The sequence below is a fragment of the Sus scrofa genome, chromosome 2, assembly GCF_000003025.6.
Source record: "Sus scrofa isolate TJ Tabasco breed Duroc chromosome 2, Sscrofa11.1, whole genome shotgun sequence".
Classification (NCBI taxonomy): Eukaryota; Metazoa; Chordata; class Mammalia; order Artiodactyla; family Suidae; genus Sus; species Sus scrofa.
In genome coordinates, this window is record NC_010444.4 from 84,266,331 (window position 1) to 84,288,492 (window position 22,162).

The 22,162-nt window shown below is 35.4% G+C and overlaps 1 protein-coding gene across 1 annotated transcript in view; it reads right to left on the bottom strand.

Moving 5' to 3' along the window:
* Positions 1 to 22,162, bottom strand: part of ANKRD31 (ankyrin repeat domain 31) — a 172,461-nt gene that overhangs the window by 117,968 nt on the left and 32,331 nt on the right. The window contains 7 exon segments of the mRNA XM_021084452.1: positions 9,292 to 9,401; positions 13,362 to 13,636; positions 15,870 to 15,985; positions 15,988 to 16,426; positions 19,160 to 19,203; positions 21,167 to 21,187; positions 21,811 to 21,860. Coding sequence (XP_020940111.1) covers positions 9,292 to 9,401; positions 13,362 to 13,636; positions 15,870 to 15,985; positions 15,988 to 16,426; positions 19,160 to 19,203; positions 21,167 to 21,187; positions 21,811 to 21,860 — 1,055 coding nt within the window.

Sequence of the window (22,162 nt, forward strand, 5' to 3'; positions counted from 1 at the left end):
GGATCAATATGATCTTCCAGTAACTTGTTGGCCAAAACAAAAATCAACACTCTTAAAATACAGAGAAAGACACTCAATAACATTCTGCTGCATGTGGATATCCAATTGTCCTCCACTACAATGGCCTTGTACCCTTGTCAGAACTGTGTTTTTTTATTTCTCAACTCCCTCTCTTCTGTTGACGTATTTCCCTATCTTGACAACATCGTTCTGGTTTGATTATTCAAGCCATATATAATTCTTGAAATCAGGTAATGTCAGCCCTCTAATTCTGTTCTTTATCAGAGTTGTCTCACTATTCTAGACTAGTAGACTATTCTAGACAGAGGTGTCTTACTATTCTAGAATAGTAAGACTAGTTGTCTTACTAGTCTTATTCGTCTAGTTGTCTTACTATTCTAGGTCCTTAGCATTCTGTATGAATTTTAACCAGCTTTTGAATTCCTACCAAAAAAAAAAAAAACCCTACAGGGATTTTAATTGGTATTGCGTAGAATCAATAATTAATATCTGAGAAGAAATAACATCCTAACAATATTGAGTCTTCTGAATGATGAACAAGCTATATCCCTTCATTTCACTCCATCAAGTTTTCTTTGGTTTCTCTGAATAACATTTTGTAGGCTTTAATGTACCTGTCTTCTGCATCTTTTGCCAAATTTTATTTCTAAGTATCTCATGTTTTTTGATAATGTGGTATAAATTTCACTTCCTAATTATTTGGTTTTCAATTTTTTTTTTTTTTTTTTTTTTTTTTTTTTTTGCTATTTCTTGGGCTGCTCCCGTGGCATATGGAGGTTCCCAGGCTAGGGGTTGAATCGGAGCTGCAGCCACCAGCCTACACCAGAGCCACAGCTACGCGGGATCCGAGCCATATCTGCAACCTACACCACAGCTCACAGCAAGGCCGGATCGTTTAACCCACTGAGCAAGGGCAGGGACCGAACCCGCAACCTCATGGTTCCTAGTCAGATTCGTTAACCACTGTACCACGATGGGAACTCCTTGGTTTTCCAATTTTACTTTCTAATCATTTGTTGCTAGGATACAGAAATATAATTAATATTTGTATATTGATCTTGTATCTTGCAACTTTGCTAAACTTACAGTTGCTTTTATTGTACATCAGATTTTCTACATAGACAATTATGTCATTTGTGACTAAAGACAGTTTCACACCTTTTCCAACATGGATGCCTTTTATTTGTTTTTCTTCCTATTACTGGCTAGAACCACTAATACAATGATCAACAGCAGTAGTGAGAACAGGCATCTTTGCTTTATTTCTGATCTTAGGGGGAAATCATTCAGTCTGATCATTAAGTATGATAGCTGTGTTTTTGTATCTTTGCCAAATTCCCCTCTATTCTTAGTTTGCTAAGAGTTTTCGTCAGCAGTGGATGTTAGGTATTATCAAAATCTTTCTCTGCATCTGGGATGATCACACAGCTTTTCTTTTTTAGCTTATTAATATAACAAATTACAGTGACTGATTTTCAAATGTAAAGCCAACCCAGCATCCTTGGGATAAACCTCACTTGGTCATGTGGATACCCAATTGTACTCCACTACAAAGGCCTTATACCTTTGTAAAAACTGTTTTTTTTTTTTTATTTCTCAACTCCCTTCTCTTCTGTTGACTATTTCCCTGTCTTGACAACAGCATCATCCTGGTTTGATTACTCTAGCCATATATAATTCTTGAAATCAGGTAATGCTGGGTATGAGTTGCCAAAATTTTGTTTATAGTTTTACATCTATGTTCATGAAGGATATTAAGTTGCAGTTTTCTGTTCTTGTAATATCTTTGATTTGGGTATCAGTTTAGTAGTGACTTGTAAGATGAGCTGGGAAGCAATTCCTCATCTTCAATTTTTTGCAAGGTTTGTGGAGAACTGGTATTATTTCTTCCTCAAATGTTTGGTACAATTTACCACTGAAGGTGTTATAGACTGAATTGTGTCCTTCAAAATTCATATGTTGAAGCCCTAATACAATAGGGTTGATATCTTTATTTAAAAAAAAAAAAGGAAAAAGGAAAAGACACTAGATCTCTCTGTATACCCAAAAAGGCACTGTCCATAAATCACAAAGAGAGGTTTCAGCAGCAACAAATTTTGCAGCACCGTAATTGTGGACTTTTAGCCTCCAGAATTGAGAGAAAAATATATTCCCATTGTTTAAGCCTTCTAGTTTGTGTTATTCAGTCATGGTAGTCTTAGCCGACTAATATGAAAGGCATTTGGGCTTAGAAAATTTTTTGTTTGTTGATTTGCTTTTTGGTGGGGAAGTTTGTTTAACATATATGGTAGTATTCAGGTTGCCTAGTTATTTCTAATACTTTTTGTCTCAAGGAAGTTGCCCATTTTATCTAAGTTGTTGAATGTACTGGCAAGAAGTTGTTCATAGTATTCCCTTTTATCATTTTCATATCTGTAGACTTTGTCATGATGCCATCTCCTTAACTTCTGATGCTGGTGATTTGCGTATTCTTTCTTTTCCTGGTCAGTTTGGGAGAGGTTTATCTATTTTATTGACCTTCTTAAAGAACCAGATGATGGTTTTACTGTTTCTATACATTATTTTTCTGTTTTCTGTTTCACTGATTTTTTGCTTTCTCCTTCACTATTTCCTTTCCTTTGTTTATTCTAGATTTCATTCACTCTTCTTTTTCTAGTTTCTTAAGGTAGAAGCAGATGTCATAGATTTGAGATTATTCTTCATTTTTAACACAGGCATTTAGTACTATAATTCTCCCCCAACTACTCTTTTCATAACATCTCCAAATATTGCTATATTGTGTTTTCATTTTAGTTAAAAACACTTCCAAATTTCCTTTAAATTTCTTCTTTGACCCATAGGTTATTTTAAAGTGTGCTATTTAGTTTCCAAATATTTCAAGATTTTATAGAGATTTTTCTGTTACTGATTTCTGACTCAATCTATTTGGTGTCAGAGAAAATATTATTTATGACTTTTTAAATTTAAATCCTTTTAAATTTATTGATACTTGTTTTATGGCCAAGCATACAATCTTGATAAATACTCTTATTTGCATTTGAAAAGAATGTCTGATCTTCTGTTCCTGAGTGGAAAGTTCTATAAATGTTAAATAGGTGAAGCTGGTTGATAGCGTTATTTAAATATTCTGTATCCTAACTGATACTCTGCCCCTTTGAGTTACTATAAGGAGTTACCAGTCACTGAAAAAGTGCTACTGAAATCTCTGACTATAATGATGGATTTTTTTTTTTTTGGCAATTCCTGCAGTATGTGGAAGTTCCCCTGTCAGAGAATGAACCCACGCCATAGCAGCAACTAGACCTACAGTAATGACACCAGGTTCTTAACCCACTTGGCCACCAGGGAACTCCTACAATTGTGGATTTGTCTATTTCTTGTTGTGGTTTTATCAGTTTTTGTTTCATGTATTTTGAAACTTTGTTATTAAGAGAGTAATTATTTACTTTATATAAATACACAGGAGTGGGATTGCTGGATCATACGGTGGTTCTACTTTTAATTTTTTGAGGAATCTACATATTGTTCTCCATAGTGATTGCACCAATTTACATTCCCAACAGTGCATGAGGGTTCCCTTTTCTACAACCCAACTCCTATTATTTATTCTTTTTTTTTTTTTTTTTTTTTTTTAGGGCCACACTCTCGGCATTTGGAAGTTCCCAGGCTGGGGGTTGAATTGGAGCTATAGCTGCCAGCCTATGCCACAGCCACAGCAACGCCAGACCCAACCCATGTCTGCAACCTACGCCACAGCTCATGGCAATGCCGGATCCTTAACCCACTGAATGAGAGCAGGGATTGAACCCCAGTATCATGGATACTAGTCAGGTTCACTACTGCTGAGCCATGATGGGAACTCCCTATTTCTTTCTTTATGATGACAGCCATTCTAATGGGGTGAGATGGTATCTCATTCATTGTAGTTTTGATTTGCACTTCCCTGATGATTAGTGACGTTGAGTAGGTTTTCATGTGTCTGTTGGCCATTGGTATGTCTTCTTTGGAAAAAATGTCTATGCAGATCCTCTGCAAAAACACTAATTAGAAAAGACACATGCGCTGCAGCATTATTTACAATTGCCAAGATATGGAAGCAACCTAAGTGCCCATTAATAGATGAATGGGTAAAGAAGATACAATATATGTATACAAGGAATATTACTCAGCCATAGAAAGACTGAAATCTTGCCATTTGCAACAACATGGATGGACCTAGAGTGTATTATGCTAGGTAAAATAAGTCAGAGAAAAAAAATACTGTACAATTTCACTTGTATATGGAATCTAAAAACAAATGAGTGAATACAACAAAATAGAAACAGTCATAGATTTAGAGAACAAACAAGTGGTTGCCAGAGGGAAGGAGATGAAGGGAGGAGAAAAAAATTGTAGGTGAGGGAGATTAAGACCTACAAACTTCCAGTTGCAAAATAAATGAGTCACAGGTGTGAAATGTGCAGTGTGGGAATATAGTCAATAATTGCATAATATCTTTGTATGGTTACAGATGGTATCTAGACTTACTATAGTGATCTTTTTGAAATGTACAGAAAGGGGCTTCTTGCTTTCTGATATGGCCCACACTCTGACTATGGGGTGTGTATGTCTCTTAATAAATTTACTTCTTACCTATCAAAAAATGTATAGAAATACAGAATCAGTATGTTGTGTAACAGGAACTAACATAGTTAACATTTTGAAGTTAATTTCACTTCAAAAATAAGCAAACAGAAAAAGAGATGAGATTTGTGATTACCAGAGGTGGGGGTTGGGGAGAGAGGGAACTGCATGAAGGCAGTCAAAAGGTACAAACTTCCAGTTATAAGATAAATAAGTACTAAGGATATAATATACAACATGATAAATATAAGCAACACTGCTGTATGTTAAACATGAAAGCTAAGAGAATAAATACCAAGAATTCTCATGACAAGGAAAAATGTTTTCTCTTTCTTTAATTTGTATATATGTGAGATGATGGGTGTTCACTAAACTTACTGTGGTAATCATTTCATTTTATATACATAATGTAAGTCAGATCATTAATGCTATACACTTTAAACTTATATAGTGTATGTCAATTATATCACAATAAAACTGGAAGGGAAAAAAGAGAAAAATTGTTCAGAATTGTTATATACTTTGAGGAAGTAACACCTCCATCACTATGAAATAACTTTATCATTGCTAATATTCTTTGTTCTGAAATCTACTCTGTCAGATAATAATGATGTATTATATAATGTACTATAGTTCATGATATATGATATTCTTAGTAACAGTATAGTGGCCCCAGCTTTTAATTGGTATGATAAGATAACTAATGGTCCTCCAAAGATGTTCACATCTTAACCCCCAGAACCTGAGAATATTATCTTATATAGCAAAAGAGACTTCGCAGATGTGATTAGGGATCTTGGGAAGGGAATACTACCATATATCTTCTGGGTAAACCCTATATTAAATCACAAGAATCCTTTTAAGAGGAAAGTATTGGTGGGAATGTAAACTGGGGTAGCCACTGTGGAAAATGGTATGGAAGCTTCTCAAAAAAACTGAAAATAGAACTATCATATACCCAGAAATTCCAATCCTGGGTATGTATCTGAAAAAAAAAGAGAAACACTGATTTGAAAAGATACAAGCACCCAAATGTTCATAGCAGCATTATTTACAATTACCCAGATATGGAAGCAAGCTAAGTGTCCATCAACAGATGAACAGATAAAGATGTGGGGTTTACACACACACACACAATGGAATATTACTCAGCCATTAAAAAGGATTAACTTTGCCATTTGTCACAACATGGATGGACTTGGAGAACATTATGATAAGGGAAATAAGTTAGAGAAAACAAATACTGTATGATATTTATATGTGGAATCCTAAAAATACAACAAACCAGGAGTTCCTAATCAATTGTTATTTTTGTTTAAACAGCCAATTAACCTTCAAAACAGATTAATAAGAAAAATCTTATATTTTTATCCATATAGTAACATTTCCAACAATTCCCATTCCTTTTGTAGATGCAAATTTCCATCTAGTATAATCTTTCTTCTGCCTGAAGAATGTCCTTTCACATTTCCTACAGTATGGACCTACTGGTGATGAGTTCTTTAAGCTTTGTATGTCTAAAATTTTACTGCACCTTTACTTTTGAAAGATATTTTGCTGGGTACAGAATACCAGGTTCTAGCAACAGAATTCTAGGTATAGAATTTCTTTTAGTACTTTAAAGCTAATGCTCCACTCTCTTCTTGATTGCACTGTTTCCAATAAGAAATCTGTTATCATCCTTATGACACGAAAAAAAAAAAAAAACATGGCTTTTTTCCCTCATCAATACATATATATATAGTCTTCTGATTTCTTAAAAGACTGAATATTATTTCATTGGTTATAATTTGTTAACTGTTCACTTAATTTAGATTGCTTCTAGTCATTTTATTATAATAAGCAATGCTATAATGAACTTCCTTATAAAAATTTATATATTTCAGCAAATACAGCTATAGAATAAACCCCTTAAAGTAAAATTAATTCAAAAGAATTATGAATTAAATTTCTGATGAATGTAAATAAACTGCCCTGTAAAAATATTTAAGAAACTTATACTGTTACCAAAAACATATGAGAATGTTTACTTTTTCCACATTCTTGACACTGGGAATGTTCAAATGCTTACTGCATTCTCTTAGGGGAAAATTATAGTTCTTAACTTATACTTTAAGCAGGAGTGAGATATTATTTTTTCAGGTGTTTCTATGTTTTTTCTGTGAACTTCTTATTCACATTCCTTCCCCTTTTTTATCCCTACTGCTTTTGTAGGGAAGCTCTTTGCTTCCTAGTACAATTAACCCCTTGTCATGTGTTACCGGTACTTATTCTGTGTTTGATGATTGGTTTTCTTTAGGATACTTTTCTACACAAATTTTTTTTAATGTATGCAGTTAATTTTATTCTTTTCCCTGCCAGATTCTGGGCTTGAACTGTTATTTACAAAGGGATTTTTCCAAGATTATAAAAAAGATTCACTTGTGTTTTTTTCTAGAATTTTTTTCCTTTAAATATTTGGCCAAACTGGAATTAAATTTGGTATAGGAAATGTTAGAGCGTTGCTAATTTGTCTGTGTTTTTCACTATTTATTGTTAGTCCTTCTTTATGCCACCAATTTGAGATACCATACTTATCACAGATACCATATTTCCATCGTATTTAGCTTCAACATATACACCCTACTGTTTCATTGATCTATCTGTCTATTTCTGTGCCAGCACCAAATTATTTTAATTTCTATCATTTTTCTAACTGCTTTATTTATTTGTTTATTTTGCCTTTTGTCTTTTTAGGGCCACACCTACGGCATATGGAGAGGTTCCCAGGCTAGGTGTCAAATCGGAGCTACAGCTGCCCGCCTACACCACAGCCACAGCAACGCCAGATCCAAGTCACATCTGTGACCTAAACCTCAGCTCACAGCAACGCCAGATCCTTAACCCACTGAGCGAGGCCAGGGATCAAACCCGCAACCTCATGGTTCCTAGTCAGATTCATTTCCGCTGTGCCAAGACAGTAACTCCACTGCTTTCATATTATGTAGAACAGGTTCCTGCCTCTCTAATCTCCTTTTGCTTTTATTTTTCAGAATTTTCTTGGCAAGTCTCTTACATTACTTTTTCAGCTGAAATTCTGTATTATTCCCATAACTAATATCCAGCTCTACAAAACAAAACAATTAACAATACACAAAAATCTGTTTCTGTTTGAGCACTCATGCATTTATAGAATAGGAAGAATTAAATTTCTTATAAAAATGAATCTTTATGGTCAAGAATAAGGTTCTGGAGTTTCCGTCGTGGCTCAGTGGTTAGCGAATCCAACTAGGAACCATGAGGTTGCGGTTCGATCCCTGGCCTTGCTCAGTAGGTTAAGGATCTGGCGTTGCCGTGAGCTGTGGTGTAGGTCGAAGACACGGCTCGGATCCTGTGTTGCTGTGGCTCTGGCGCAGGCTGGTGGCCACAGCTCTGATTCAACCCCTAGCTTGGGAACCTCCATATGCCGTGGGAGCGGCCCTAGAAAAGGCAAAAAGACAAAAAAAAAAAAAAAAAAAAAAAAGGTTCTTCTTTCCATTTATTTCTTCAAGTCTTTTTATTAGAATTTTTACACTCTCTTCTTACAGGAATGAAAATTTCTTATTAGGTATACAAGTAGATATCCTCTCTTTTGTAACTACTGTAAATGGGATCTTCTCTCATGTTTTGTAACTGGGTAGCACCTATATACATAAAAGGAATTTATTTTTATCTCCTTTTCATTTATTGAATTTTAAACTTTTTAGCTGGAAATAATTTCAGACTTATAAAAGAGTTGTAAAAATAAAACAAAGGATTCATCCATTGTTAACATTTTTCCACCACTCAAATCATTTTACCTCCCTCTTTATATACACACATACAGATACCTACATACATAAAAAATAACTTATATATGCCATGCCCCTTTAAGTACTAAAACTTAAGTGCATACTCTCTGAAAACAACAACACAACCTTATACAACCAAATTATTAAATTCAGAAAATTTAACACTAAAACAATATTACTGTTTAATCTACAGTCCATATTTCAATTTGGCTAACTATCCCACTATCTATTATTTTGTAACCAGTATTTCTAGGTTCTTACTGTTTCAGATTTTTTTCAGTGCATTTTTTGGCATATAGGAACATATATAGGAACAAAGAAGCTTTGGGGAGTTCCCTGGTGGTCTAGTGGTTAGGACTCGGTGCTTCCACCATAGGTTGGATCCCTGGTCTAGGGAAGAAGGAAGGAAAATAAAAAATACACTAAAAAATAAAATGTTTCGTGTGTGTGTGTGTGTGTGTGTGTGTGTGTGTATGAAATAATTTTGCCTCCTTTCCTCTATTTAGTTTTTCTAGTATAATTTCCCAAAGCCTGTGCTAGACTGATCACACCACAGATAGGTCAGACATCTAAATTTGGAAAGGGTTCTGCAACTATTCTCTCAAAAGCACAAGTATAGGAAATACACCATCCTATGAGGCAGATGTTCAGGATCAAGTCCTAGTTATACTACTAATGAGCTATGCAGTGCTGGAGAAAAACCTTAACCTCTTTGAACTTCTTCATCAGTAAAATGAGAAGGCTGAGACATATAATTTCCAAATCCTTTTCAGCACTGGAATTCTATGTTTCTGTAAGTTATTTATTTAAAGAAATAAAGAAGTAAAATACACCTCACCATTTTTCCCTGAAAGTTTTCTGTTTTTCCTGATCTGTTCTCCACTCTTGAGTCTGGATGAACGCATGGTCTTCCCTTTACCTTCAATCCTTAAAGCAGGACTCCGTGTTCTGGAAAAATAAATGTGTTTTTAAAATTACTGTCATGTTCTCTACAACCATTCACAGATGATCATATCAAAATTTTGACTAAATTTTTTTAAAACTCAAAGATGTTTTACTGAGCTACTGTCAAGCAATACGGCAATTTTAAATATGAAGATGGCTCCCAAGAAAACTGCAGATAATTCTATGACAGACATGCCAGTTATTACAGTTTCTAGCCTTATCTTTGTGTCATCTATGGGTTTCTCTCCTTTGGGGCAGTCACCTACAAGTATGAATTCTGAGTCTCTTGTCCCTCACTCCCCATGTTGGCATGCCACTCTGCACTGTATTCACTCTATCTGCACCTTCTAGGGAAAAAGATATAAACTCTCTGCGGGAAACAAAGGACTTGCCATGTGGTACAGCACTGATCAAAAGCTGCAAAATAGTGACATAAAAACAGACACACAGATCAATGGAACAGAACAGAGAGCGCCCAAATAAACATACCCATATGAGGTCAATTAATTTATGACAACGGAGCTAAGAATACACAATGGGGAAGGACAGGCTCTTCAATAAATGGCATTGGAAAAATTGGACAGTTCCTTGCAAAAGAATAAAACTGGACCACAACCTTATATCATACACAAAAATTAACTCAAAATGAATTGAAGACGTGAATCTAAGACTGGAAACCATAAAACTCCTAGGAAAAAAACACAGGGAGTAAGCATCCTGACATCAGTGTTAGCAATGATATTTTGGATGTGACACCAAAAGCAAAAATCAACAGTTGAGACTATATATAGAAAAACTAAAAAGCTACCATAATGCAAACTATGAACAAAATGAAAAGAAAATCTACCAAGTGGGAGAAAATATTTGCAAATCATATATCTAAAGGTTAACATCTGCAACATTTAAAGAACTCATACAACTCAACAGGAAAAAAAAAAAAACAAAAAAACCCAAACAATCCGACTAAAAAGTGTAAGAAGAGCTAAAAAGACATTTCCTGCAATACCGGATACTATAAAACTTAGAGGAAAATATGTGCAGAACACTCTTTGACATAAACCACAGCACTATCTTTTTGGATCCACCTCTAGAGTAATGAAAATAGAAACAAAAATAAACAAATGGGACCTAACTGAACTTAAGCTTTTGCACAGCAAAGAAAACCATACACAAAACAAAAAACATGTAATGGGAGAAAATTTTTGCAAATGAAGCAATTAACCAAGGGTTAATTTCCAAAATATATAAGAACTTAAGAAGCTCATATCTTAAAAACAAACAACCAAATCAAAAAATGGGCAGGAAGTTGTGGTTAGCAACACTGACGCCAACTAGGATCCATGACAATGTGGGTTTGATCCCTGGTCTCGCTTAGGGGGTTAGGGATCCAGTGTTGCCGTGAGCTGTGAAGAAGACTGCAGATGCGGCTCAGATCTGGTATTGCTGTGGCTGTGATGCAGGCTGGCAGCTTAAGCTCTGATTCAACCCCTAGCCTGGGAACTTCCATGTGCCATGGGTACGGCCCTCAAAAGACCAAAAAAAAAAAAAAAAAAAGCAGAAGATCTAAATAGACATTTCTCCAAAGAAGACATAGAGATGGCCAAAAGAATACATGAAAAGATGCTCAACATCATTAATTACTAGAGAAATGCAAGTCAAAACTACAATGAAGTATCACTTTACACTGTTCACCAAAAAGTCTACTAAGAGTAAGTGCTGGGAGCTCCCGTCGTGGCGCAGTGGTCAATGAATCCAACTAGGAACCATGAGGTTGCGGGTTCAGTCCCTGCCCTTGCTCAGTGGGTTAACGATCCGGTGTTGCTGTGACCTGTGGTGTAGGTTGCAGATGCAGCTCGGATCCCGCATTGCTGTGGCTCTGGCGTAGGCTGGTGGCTACGGCTCCGATTAGACCCTAGCCTGGGAATCTCCATATGCCTCAGAGCGGCCTAAGAAATAGCAAAAAGACAAAAAAAAAAAAAACTGTTTTAGTTTTTCCTCAAAAAACTAAAAATAGAATTACCATATGATCCAGCAATCCCTCTCCTGGACATATATCCAGAGAAAACCATAATTTGAAAAGATACATGCACCCCAATGTTTACTGCAGCACAGCCAAGACATGGAAGCAATCTAAATGTCCATCAGTAGAAGACTGGATGAAGAAGATGTAGTACCTATATACAATGGACTATTACTCAGCCATAAAAAAGAATGTGACGATGCCATTTGCAGCAACATGGATGGCACTAGAGATTACCACACTAAGTCAGTCAGAGAAAGACAAACATCATATGATATCATTTATATGTGGAATCTTAAAAAATGATGCAAATGAACTTATTTACAAAACAGAACATACTCACAGACTTCAAAAACAAACTTATGGTTACCAAAGGGGACAGGTCAGGGAGAGGGATGGATGGGAATTTTGGGCCTGGTAGATGCACACTACTGTATATGGAATGGATGGGCCATGGGGACCTGCACTATAGCACAGGAAACTCTACCCAATATTCCGTAATAACTAATATGGGAAAATAATATGAAAAAAATTTTCCACAAAAGAAAATTAAATAAATAAAATTTATCTATGAATTAAAAAAATAAAAAGTAAAAAGATATTTCCAAAGAAAGCATCCGAATAGCCAACAGGTAAATGAAAAGGTGCGTACCATCACTTATCAACAGAGAAATGCAAATCAAAACCACAGTGAGTTATCACCTCACACCTGTCAGAAAGGCTATTATCAAAAAGACAACAAATAACAAGTGTTGAGGAAGCTGAATAGAAAAGGGAATCCTTGTGCACCACTGGTAGGAATGTAAATTGGTGCAACCACTATGGAAAACAGTATGGGGATTCTCCCCAAAATTAAACATAGAACTACCATATGAACCAGCACTTCCACTTATGGGTATTTACCTAAAGGAAACAAAATCATTATGCACCCCATTTTCACTGTAGCATTATTTACAATAACCAAGACATGGAAGCAACCTAAGTAGAAAGTGTGATACACACAGACACACACACACACACACACACGTAGGAATAGTGCTTAGTCACAGAAAAATTCTGTAGAAAATGCTGCCATTTTTGACAAGAGGAATGAGTCCTTGAGGGCATTATGTTAAGTCAAACAGGTCAGACAATAAAGATAGATACTTTATGATCTCACTTACATGTGGACTCTAAAAAAATGAAACAAAACAAAAACCACCCAAATTCACAGAGAACAAACTGGTAGTTGCTTGAGGCAAGGCATGGGGCAGGCGGGTAAAATGGGTGAAGATGGTCAAAAGGTACAAACTTCCGGAGTTCCCATCGTGGCTCAGTGGTTAGCGAATCCAACTAGGAACCATGGGGTTGCGGGTTGGATCCCTGGCCTTGCTCATTGGGTTCAGGATATGGCGTGGCCGTGAGCTGTGGTGTAGGTCACAGACGCGGCTCAGATCCTATGTTGCTGTGGCTCTGGCGTAGGCCAGTGGCTACAGCTCCAATTAGACATCTAGCCTGGGGACCCCCATATGCCACGGGTGTGGCCCTGAAAACGACAAAAGACAAAAAAAAAAAAAAAGGTACAAACTTCCAGTTATAAGGTATGTCTGGAACATGTAATACACAGCATGTTGACTATATCTAATAGTACTGTATCGCATATTTGAAAAGTTGCTAAGAGAGTAGATCTTAAAAGTTCTCATTATAAGAAAAAAATTGGTAACTCCATGTATGGTAATGGATATTAAAGAAAGAATATTAGAATTAAGTTGAAATACAACAATCTCTCATTACTTTATCTCGAAAAAAAGTAAAATAGTTTTCTGAAAACTAAGTAAATTGCAAAAAAATTGCAAAATAAATATAAGTAACAACATTAAAAAATAAAGTTCTTTACTCAGAGGTAACTGTAGGCTGACTCTAATGTCCCAAGCATAAAATTATCTATGAGGTCTGTAGCATACCTGAAATTCTCAGTTGAAGAGTTATTACTTGTTTGATTCTCACAGCCAAGTATTTTGGGTGAAATCTTTTCTGGCATCTTAAACATGTCATCTGTTGTGGGCTTTGCATCTCTGCCTACTTTCAGTCTGGATGATCTCCTTAACACAAGTGGGGTATCCTGGTCAGAGCTGTTTTTTGCTGGATTTGAATTTCCCTTGTTATTTAGTGGATCACAAGAGTTGACATTTTGATGAACCAAAGTTTCCAATCCAAATAAATTTGGGTCTTCTAGAGTCTATATTAAGATGTAAATACAAACACAAATAATTACAACAATGCATAAAAATAAAATTAGAAGAATTTTATTTTGTGGTAGAGCACAAAAGTTGCAAAATATTGACATAAAAACAGACACATAGATCAATGGAACAGAATAGAGAGCTCCCAAATAAACCTACCCATATGTGGTCAATTAATTTACAACAAAGGAGCTAAGACTATACAATGGGGAAGGGCAGTTTCTTCAATAAATGACGTTGGGAAAACTGGACAGTTACTTGCAAAAGAGTAAGTTTTATCTTGTCCTTTGTTTACACAAAAATACCTCATAAGACAAAAGTACAAAAACCCACAGACAAGTGAACACAATGAAAATTTTATAATAATGAACATCGTAAAGAACAATGTAGATTTAAAAGCCTACAACAAGAAGAACACAAGTAAAAACTTGTGTTTTATCAATATTCATTCTTAAAACCACAGGTAAACCTAAGGTCACTGTGGGTGCTTTAATTTCACAGGAAATGGGTAGCACATAATGAAAAGAGACACATTAAAAACAGGAGAAATGTCATGCCAGGCCAGATCAATATTTTACTCAGCAACAGTAAAGTGATACTTCTGAGACGAGACATACATAACCTCTGTTACATTGATTTTAAAAGGTTAGCAGTATATCATGAATGGTTCTAACTTCCCCTTAATCATCTATTACAGACTTAACTTTCATGGGGGTACATATTTTTATACATATTGTATAAACATTTCTTGAGATATCCACCTTTCAAAGCTTCCCAAGGTAATAATCTTCACATTTTTATTGTAGCTGAGGAAGAGTAATTAATTTTAAATCAATCTCCTTTCTATCTTTAAGTAGACTTTTTTTTTTTTAAGGACCTCCTAAATTCATGCTCCCTCTAGCAACTCCAGTCATAATTCCCTATACTTGACACACTCATATTACCTCTTTTTTTAGATTAGAATCCTGGAATGTTTAATTTAATCTTCATGCCTTTCTCTTTTTCTGGATTTAGAAAATATCATTATGTATATGTATATTTTGAATTTTTTAGACCTGAATTGCATGCAGTATTATTCCAGGTGGGTGTGTTATAACATGAGCTTAGTATCATGTTATTTAAATATTCCAAGAAATGTTCATAGGAGCATTTTGATAACAGCCAGAAGGAAAAAAGAAAAGAAAGAAAACAAGCCAAATGACCATCATTAGTGAAATGGTTAAATAAATCACACTATTATATATCTATACACACACATATATATACACAAAATATACCAGTACAGTGAAATACCATTCAACAAGTAGAAACATTTGTAGTAGTACTACATTTGTTGATACAGAAAGATAACCAAGGTATATTATTAAATTTAAAAAACAAGTTGACATGTAATCACATGAATATAAAAGAAAATTTACATAGAACAGGTGTAGAAAAAAATGGAGATACAGAGCAAACTGTTAACAGCGATTATCTCTGGAGAGCAGAATTGTGGATGACTTCCTCTTACTGTATTATTATATATTGCTGTAATATTAGTTTTTTTATAATGAGGCTGTATTACTATTATTATCAGGAAAAATTAAAGACAATTTTTAAAAGGAAAAAAAATTGTCAACATGAAAAAGAGACTTGGCAAGTGATAGGCCACTACAGGGCCTCCAAACATAATAATCCAGGAATTCTAAACCCAAGAACTGTGACACCCAACAGTATCCTCAGACACAGAATGCAAAACAAAGTTCTACTGAAGCCAGGTATGTTTGCCCTCTCTTGGCAGCCCAACTGCGTATGTTTTATGTCCCACGAAATTAACATGGGATATCTCACCTCTACTCTGTACCCAGGTAGACACAGTGCCAGAAAATTGTGATAATCTTTTCCTTCCTTTAAATAAGCAGTCCAATGATGATATATCTTCTCCATTTTTCAAGGAAGAAACTTAACTACTTTAACTTTTAACACTTGAAAACTTTACCCGGGAACATTAAAAAGATCACTATATGTTTCAAAGTCAAAAAGTACCTTCTAAGTGTTGGTATTTGGGTAGAAGGTTTGAATTTAAAATAAAGTATGTGGGTAAGAAAGACTTGTTAATGGTCACTATGAAAAGCAAAATCATACTCATACTTGGACTTACTTGCTGTGCTGAAAGATGCTTGTCTGCAGCTCAGCTAACTTGGAATCTTGTTCAAATGGTGGAGTAGAACAAAGAGTCTCAAAATTCACCTCTCCTATTTGTGTACAATCTTCATCGATCTGAGACAGACGAGGCTCCACTCCCAAACATTCATTTTCAGCACTGAGACTGATGCCTCCCTCTTTTCTGTGATAGACGGCTTCCACTTGGCTTCTGACAATGCATTTAGGGATGCTAACAACTCAGCTGGCAAGGCATCCTCCTTTTTGTTTTCTAGTAAATCTCTGTGACAGGTCAAGGGTATTGAAATGGAATTTGGAGAGCAGTTCAGTGGGTTCATCAACTCTCTAGGTTCAAAGTCACTCATTATGCCAAACAGTCTTTCCTCCTGGGTAGTTTCTGGTGATGTCAGTAACCCTTCTAAGGCAGAAACAAAAGTTTCGAGAGAGCTTTCTTCATCTTTGGTTTCTTCAGAAGTCATGGTCAATGTGACTTCCTTTCCAAGCTCAGAAAATGTATTTGGTACTGCCAAGACCTTCTCTGGTTCTATTAATGATTTCTCCTCTACAGCAAATGTATCATATTCTTTAATAGTAATACTTGAAAGAAGGCTTATTTCACAAGAGTCTCCATCTGTACTTGTTTCCTAAATATTCAAGTAAAGTTCATCATTACAGCATATACAAAAAAGTGTTTCAACTTTCTCCCTTCCATAAATAAAAATACTCTTTATTAGCTGATTATACCAAATTATCAATGGCTGTGAACACATGGTTAATTTAATAGTGGAGAAGAGTAAAACTGGCTGCACCATAATTACAGATGGTGAACTATACAGCTAAGTTTAAATTACCTGGGCTAAGGGAAGAGGCAGAGATGACATGGATATTAAATTAACAAATAATCTAAAAACTTTACGGCAGTTAATAGCTATAAAAGCCTCCCTTGCTAAAAATCTCTATTGAATTTTATTAAAATTACTAACCAGGAACAAAATTTCCATAGTTTCACCTTCTTATTTCCCATCTTTGTATGAATATGTACACGTGAAGTAAAAAAGCCAAAGGCCAGGAGGTCAGAGAGCAAAAAGAAAACACAGTTCTATGTAAATATTACAAGTTCTGTCTATAAATTAATTGTTCTGAGTTGAGATTGTTTTAAACAAAAACCAAAAAAAAATTGTATTTCTAAATGACTATTATTTTCCAAGACATCACCTTTATCGGTTATAATTCTTCTCACAATGTTTCCAATGATCAAAATATTAGACTTCCTCTTTTGAAAGTGCTTTCAAAATCATTTATAAGCCATTCAAGCCATTCAGCCAGTCTCAATAGCTTAAAGGCACTAAACTTCTTTTCAACATTTAAAACTTAATTTGCTTGACCTTAAATAACAGAATGGGCTTCAGTGACTTTTGGCTATTTCTAAAAATCATATCCAGGAGTTTTCTTGTGGTGCAACAGGTTAAAGATCTGGAGTTGTTATTACAGCAGCTTCGGTCGCTGCTATGGTCCAAGTTTACTCCCGGGCCCAGGTTACTTTCCTTGGGCGCAACCAAAAAAAAAAAATTTTTTTTAAATAAAAATCAATTCTACCTTCAACGACACATCACTCTGCCAGGATGCACTGTAATCTGTAAGCCCTCTAATACTGATTTGATTTGAATAAGTGAAAAATATTTTATTCTCCCTCTCTTCCTTTGCTACCTGCCACCATTTATCTTTTCTGTACGTAGCATACAGAGCTAAGATGATATATTTATTAGGAATGCAAACTATAATTTGCTCATAAAAATAAAAGGAATTTAGAAGGAATTGAAGAACTGGATCCTATCCATTCCATAAGTTACAGTTCAAGGTCTAGCTCCTACTGAAGTCCTATCTACTAAATTCAAGACCCAGTTGTAACAAAGTATATATACTGAACTTTGTCCTAAAGAAACTTAATTTCTAAATGAAGACTGGAGGCATTAATATATAAAGTAGAAATAATGTCAAAAACACAGCATGAGTGACAGGAACTAAAGCTCTAGTGTTATAAGTTTTCTGGGGTGAAAAAAAGAGAGGCAGTGAAGGGTTTTCATGATTGCCAGAAAAATGTCTGGTTAAACAAAGTTTTCAAAACACGTGCACTATAAATATCTGAGGAGACTTTCAGATTCAATGTTCTCAATTTCTTTGTTAAAAAAAATCCTTTTTCTCTGAATATCTATTAATGTCACAGGACGCAAGTGACTGGGGAATACGAACAAAGTCAGTGAATAATGAATGCTGGAGAGGGAGCAATTACTTTGGTCAAGATCACCACAGTCAGAATTCCCAACATGGCTCAGTGGAAACGAATCCGACTAGTATCCACAAGGACGAAGGTTCTATCCCTGGCCTCGCTCAGTGGGTTAAAGATCCAGCATTACCATGAGCTATGGTGTAGGTCATAGACTCGGATTGGATCTGGTGTTGCTGTAGGACAGCAGCTACAGCTCCAATTCAACCCAAGCCTAGCAACCTTCATAAGCCACGGGTGAGGCCCTAAAAAGACAACAACAAAAACATCACCACAGTCATCTGAGACAGATCGAAAAGGGACTTAAGCCAGAAATTAATGATTTGTGAAGGAGTGAAAGAGGGAAAAAACACGTATTTTTAAGCACCACCTAGGTACCAGACACCAGGCACTATCATCATTCTCAGTCCTCCTTTAATCCTACTAAATGTACATTACACACATAAATGAAACACTTGCCCTGGTACACACTGGTTCCAAATGTCATGCTCTTTCCCTTGCTTCCTGGCTCCTGACTTGAATGAAGACATGGAGGTAAGAAAGTTTAAGGTACACCAGAGATGAAGTATGGTACAGATATGGTAGGGTTCGCCTGGGGAAGTCATTGATTGCTGGAGTCTGTTATAGGCAGGACCAGTCTTAGAGCCCTCCGATTCCCCACAGCACCGAGCAGAAAGCAAAATCAAAACAAGCACTCAGCACACAATTACTGATTAGCAACTGGAATATGGGAAAGCAATATCCAGCAGGAACTATTAAAGGAAACAGGGTAATAGACAAACAACAAGGCATTTTTGCTACATCACCTCAGCAAATAGTTTGATATTAAATTATATGCTTCACCTCGATAAAGAATAAGAGAGTTACAATGCTAAAAAAGACATACAGATCGAGAAAATTCTATTTCACTAGAGATAAGGAAAAATAAGTTCTGAAATGGGTTGTTAGAAAAGAATAGATTTCTATTTACTGAAATGATTTAAGTCATATATTTGCCTAGGAGAAGACTTAACCGGGCTTGATACTTGATTTAATATAATTACAAAACTCTAAACCAAGATCAAAATAGCTAATTTCTATTTTACAAACCAACCTTTTTTGTGTGTGGTAACACTTCAGGATTTTCAGGCTCAAGCCCTAGAAGATAACATATGTTTCATTCCAGTCTCATTAAAGCATTAAAACATATTGTCTCACTCAGCATTTTTTAATCATATAACTTGAAATGACTCATTTGGATATTCATGGGATATATCAAATAGTTTATAAATATAGCAATTATAATGTTCTACTGTGGCTCAGTAGTAACAAACCTGACTAGTATCTACAAGGATGGGGGTTAGATTACTGGCCCTGCTCAGTGGGTTAAGGATCCAGCATTGCCATAAGTTGTGGTGTAGGTCAAGATGCGGCTTGGATGTGTCATTACTGTGGCTGTGGTGTAGGTAGGCAGCTGTAGCTCCAATTAGACCCCTAGCCTGAGAACTTCCAAATGCCACAGGTACAGCCATAAAAAAAAAAAATTATTGCTATGATAGTATCATGTTGGCAATAAAGTTATAAAATTCTTCCAGTTCTTAAAAAAATATTTAACACGAAGCCAAGGTAAAATTATTATTTGGAATTAGTTTAGTTAAAAAACAACCTATTTTGCCTGAGTTATTCTAAGTATTTGCAACCACATGAGGAAAAATCATATCTCCCTCTCAGTGTCATTATCTTCCCCATTATAGGTAACAGAATTCAAATGAACTCAAGCTGTTGAGTTAGGCATAAAAAGGAGCATTCATGTAGGGGCCAAAAGGAATTAGCAGATTGTCCTAAATGCACATGTATTAATAGGTCTCTATTTTTAAAGTGATTAAAAATTTTTAAACATTCCACTATAGGTGCTTTATTTCCTGCATTGAGACTACCTTTTGTACTTTATTAACATTTTTTTTGGCCATACCTGTGGCATATGAAAGTTTCCTGGCCAGGGATGGAACCCTAGCCTCAGCTGCAACCTATGCCACAGCTGCAGCAATACTTGATCCTTAACCCACTGCACCAGACTGGGGATTTTATCCCATACTTCAGCAGTGACCTGAGCCACTACAGAGACAGTATCAGCTCCTTAAACCATAGTGCCACAGTGGAACTCCCACTATTAACATATTTGAATATCATTACAAATTCATGTTTTTTTCCACAAACTTATTTCCATGAACTAAAATCACTGTTGGGTTTTTATCCCCACTAGTTTGTCATACATTGGCCAGTGAGAGCACAAGTGAGCCAGCTCTTTATCCTTTTAGCACTGCCCCAGAAATTCTTGAAAGCATCTTTGCTTTCCAACAACAGTAAGATATTTCAGATTCATCCTAATATCTTCAAGTTCCAAGACAGAGCAGCTACCTTTTAAGGATCCTTGGTTTATTCAGCATCCATATACACACCCATAGCACCTATAAACCTGGCACTTAGCACTCTCAATAAATACTTGTTAAAATAATGAACAAAAAATATCAGACTAAAATCTAGGCACTAGAGTGCATGCAAAAGTTGATACTTAAGTGGTACTGCTATTGTTGTAGTAGCAGAGCAGAAAACAGAGCTTTTAAAAGTTAATTTTTCAATCTCAAGTATCATGTCCTTGTGCCTCTTCTTCTAACATAAGGTTTCAACAATCACTAAGAATATTTACCATACTATCACACATAGTAGGCACCTCAAAGAGAAAGACAGGCATCTTCTCATACAGCTGAAATCAAGTAAACAGGCTACGTAACTGCCAGTCAAGAAAGACATGACATACATACTAAGAATGCTATGAACAGTGAAACAAAACACTGTGTTCAAATCTGAGCCCCAAAACTACTAGTCAAAAGAGTAGACACGTGGAGGAGTAGGAACTGTTTACACCTGAGGGCTTCTCATATGGGCAACTTTACAGAGCACAATCCAAGGTCAACAGCAATACTGATTTCATATGTGAAAATATGTGGTAGCAATGTACAGTAGACAAGCCTAGTTGTATATAAATCCATATCTGACTAAGCCTTCTATTTTCAGGCAAAGATCAATTTACTTTTATACAACTCTACACATAAAAACATACCTCCAATACTTTGGTGGTTCAGTGAAAGTTCAGCCGGGGAAATGACACAGTGAACACTGGACAGCTTTTTCCAATTCAAAAACAAAACAAAAAAACAAAACAAAAAACCAATTAATTAATAAATATAAAATTTTAATGGGAAGGAAAAAACACTATTATTCAAATAAAATTTAAACTGCTTTTTCTTTAAAGGAACTTCAAATAGGGTAATTTTTCTGCTCTATCATTCCAATTACTTTTACAATTACTACCAATTTGTTAATATTTACATTTCAAGTGGTTGCAAAATGGAGAGAGCTGAAAAATTGATGGATGAACTTTAGGGGTGTAAACAAGCTGAACTACATTTAGGTCTAAAAGATAACTTTGGTGATAACTCTACCCAATAAGGGAGTGGGGTCAGAGAAAAAAACTGGTTCTAATTTATGCAGCGTGGCTGTCTAAATCCTCAAATACAGTGAAAGTTCGTCGTTATAATTTGAGATGTAAATGAAAATCACTACTGAGAAAATTCTAAGACACTATTTATCTTTCTTGTATTTCACAGCAGGGAAAGAAAAGGTAGGAAATAATGAAGGGAAAAGTTTGAAAGCAAAATAAGAGCCATGCTTAGTCCACAATTTTATAATCATCTGGCCTGAGATAATTAAAAGTTGATTGAAGAAAAGAAATCAGTTAACAATTTTCTTTCAATCTAATTTATTATACAAATGCAATCAAAATATCTTCCTTGAAGGAAAAAACCACCTCTCGTTTCAGCTGTTTTAAGAACAGCTTTAATGTACCAGGCATAGCTACTTGAATTCTAGGCAAGAATAATAACTTGAACATTCTTTCCTGTCTAAAAGAAGAAGTGATCAATATTAGCTATCTTGAAAATGAAACTGTTCATATAGAACAATTTCTATGAGGCAAGTAGAAAAGAACGCCATTTTTTCCCCTAAAACATGATTCTTTGAGAAAAAACTGATTTAAAAATAAAACAAAATTATAGTT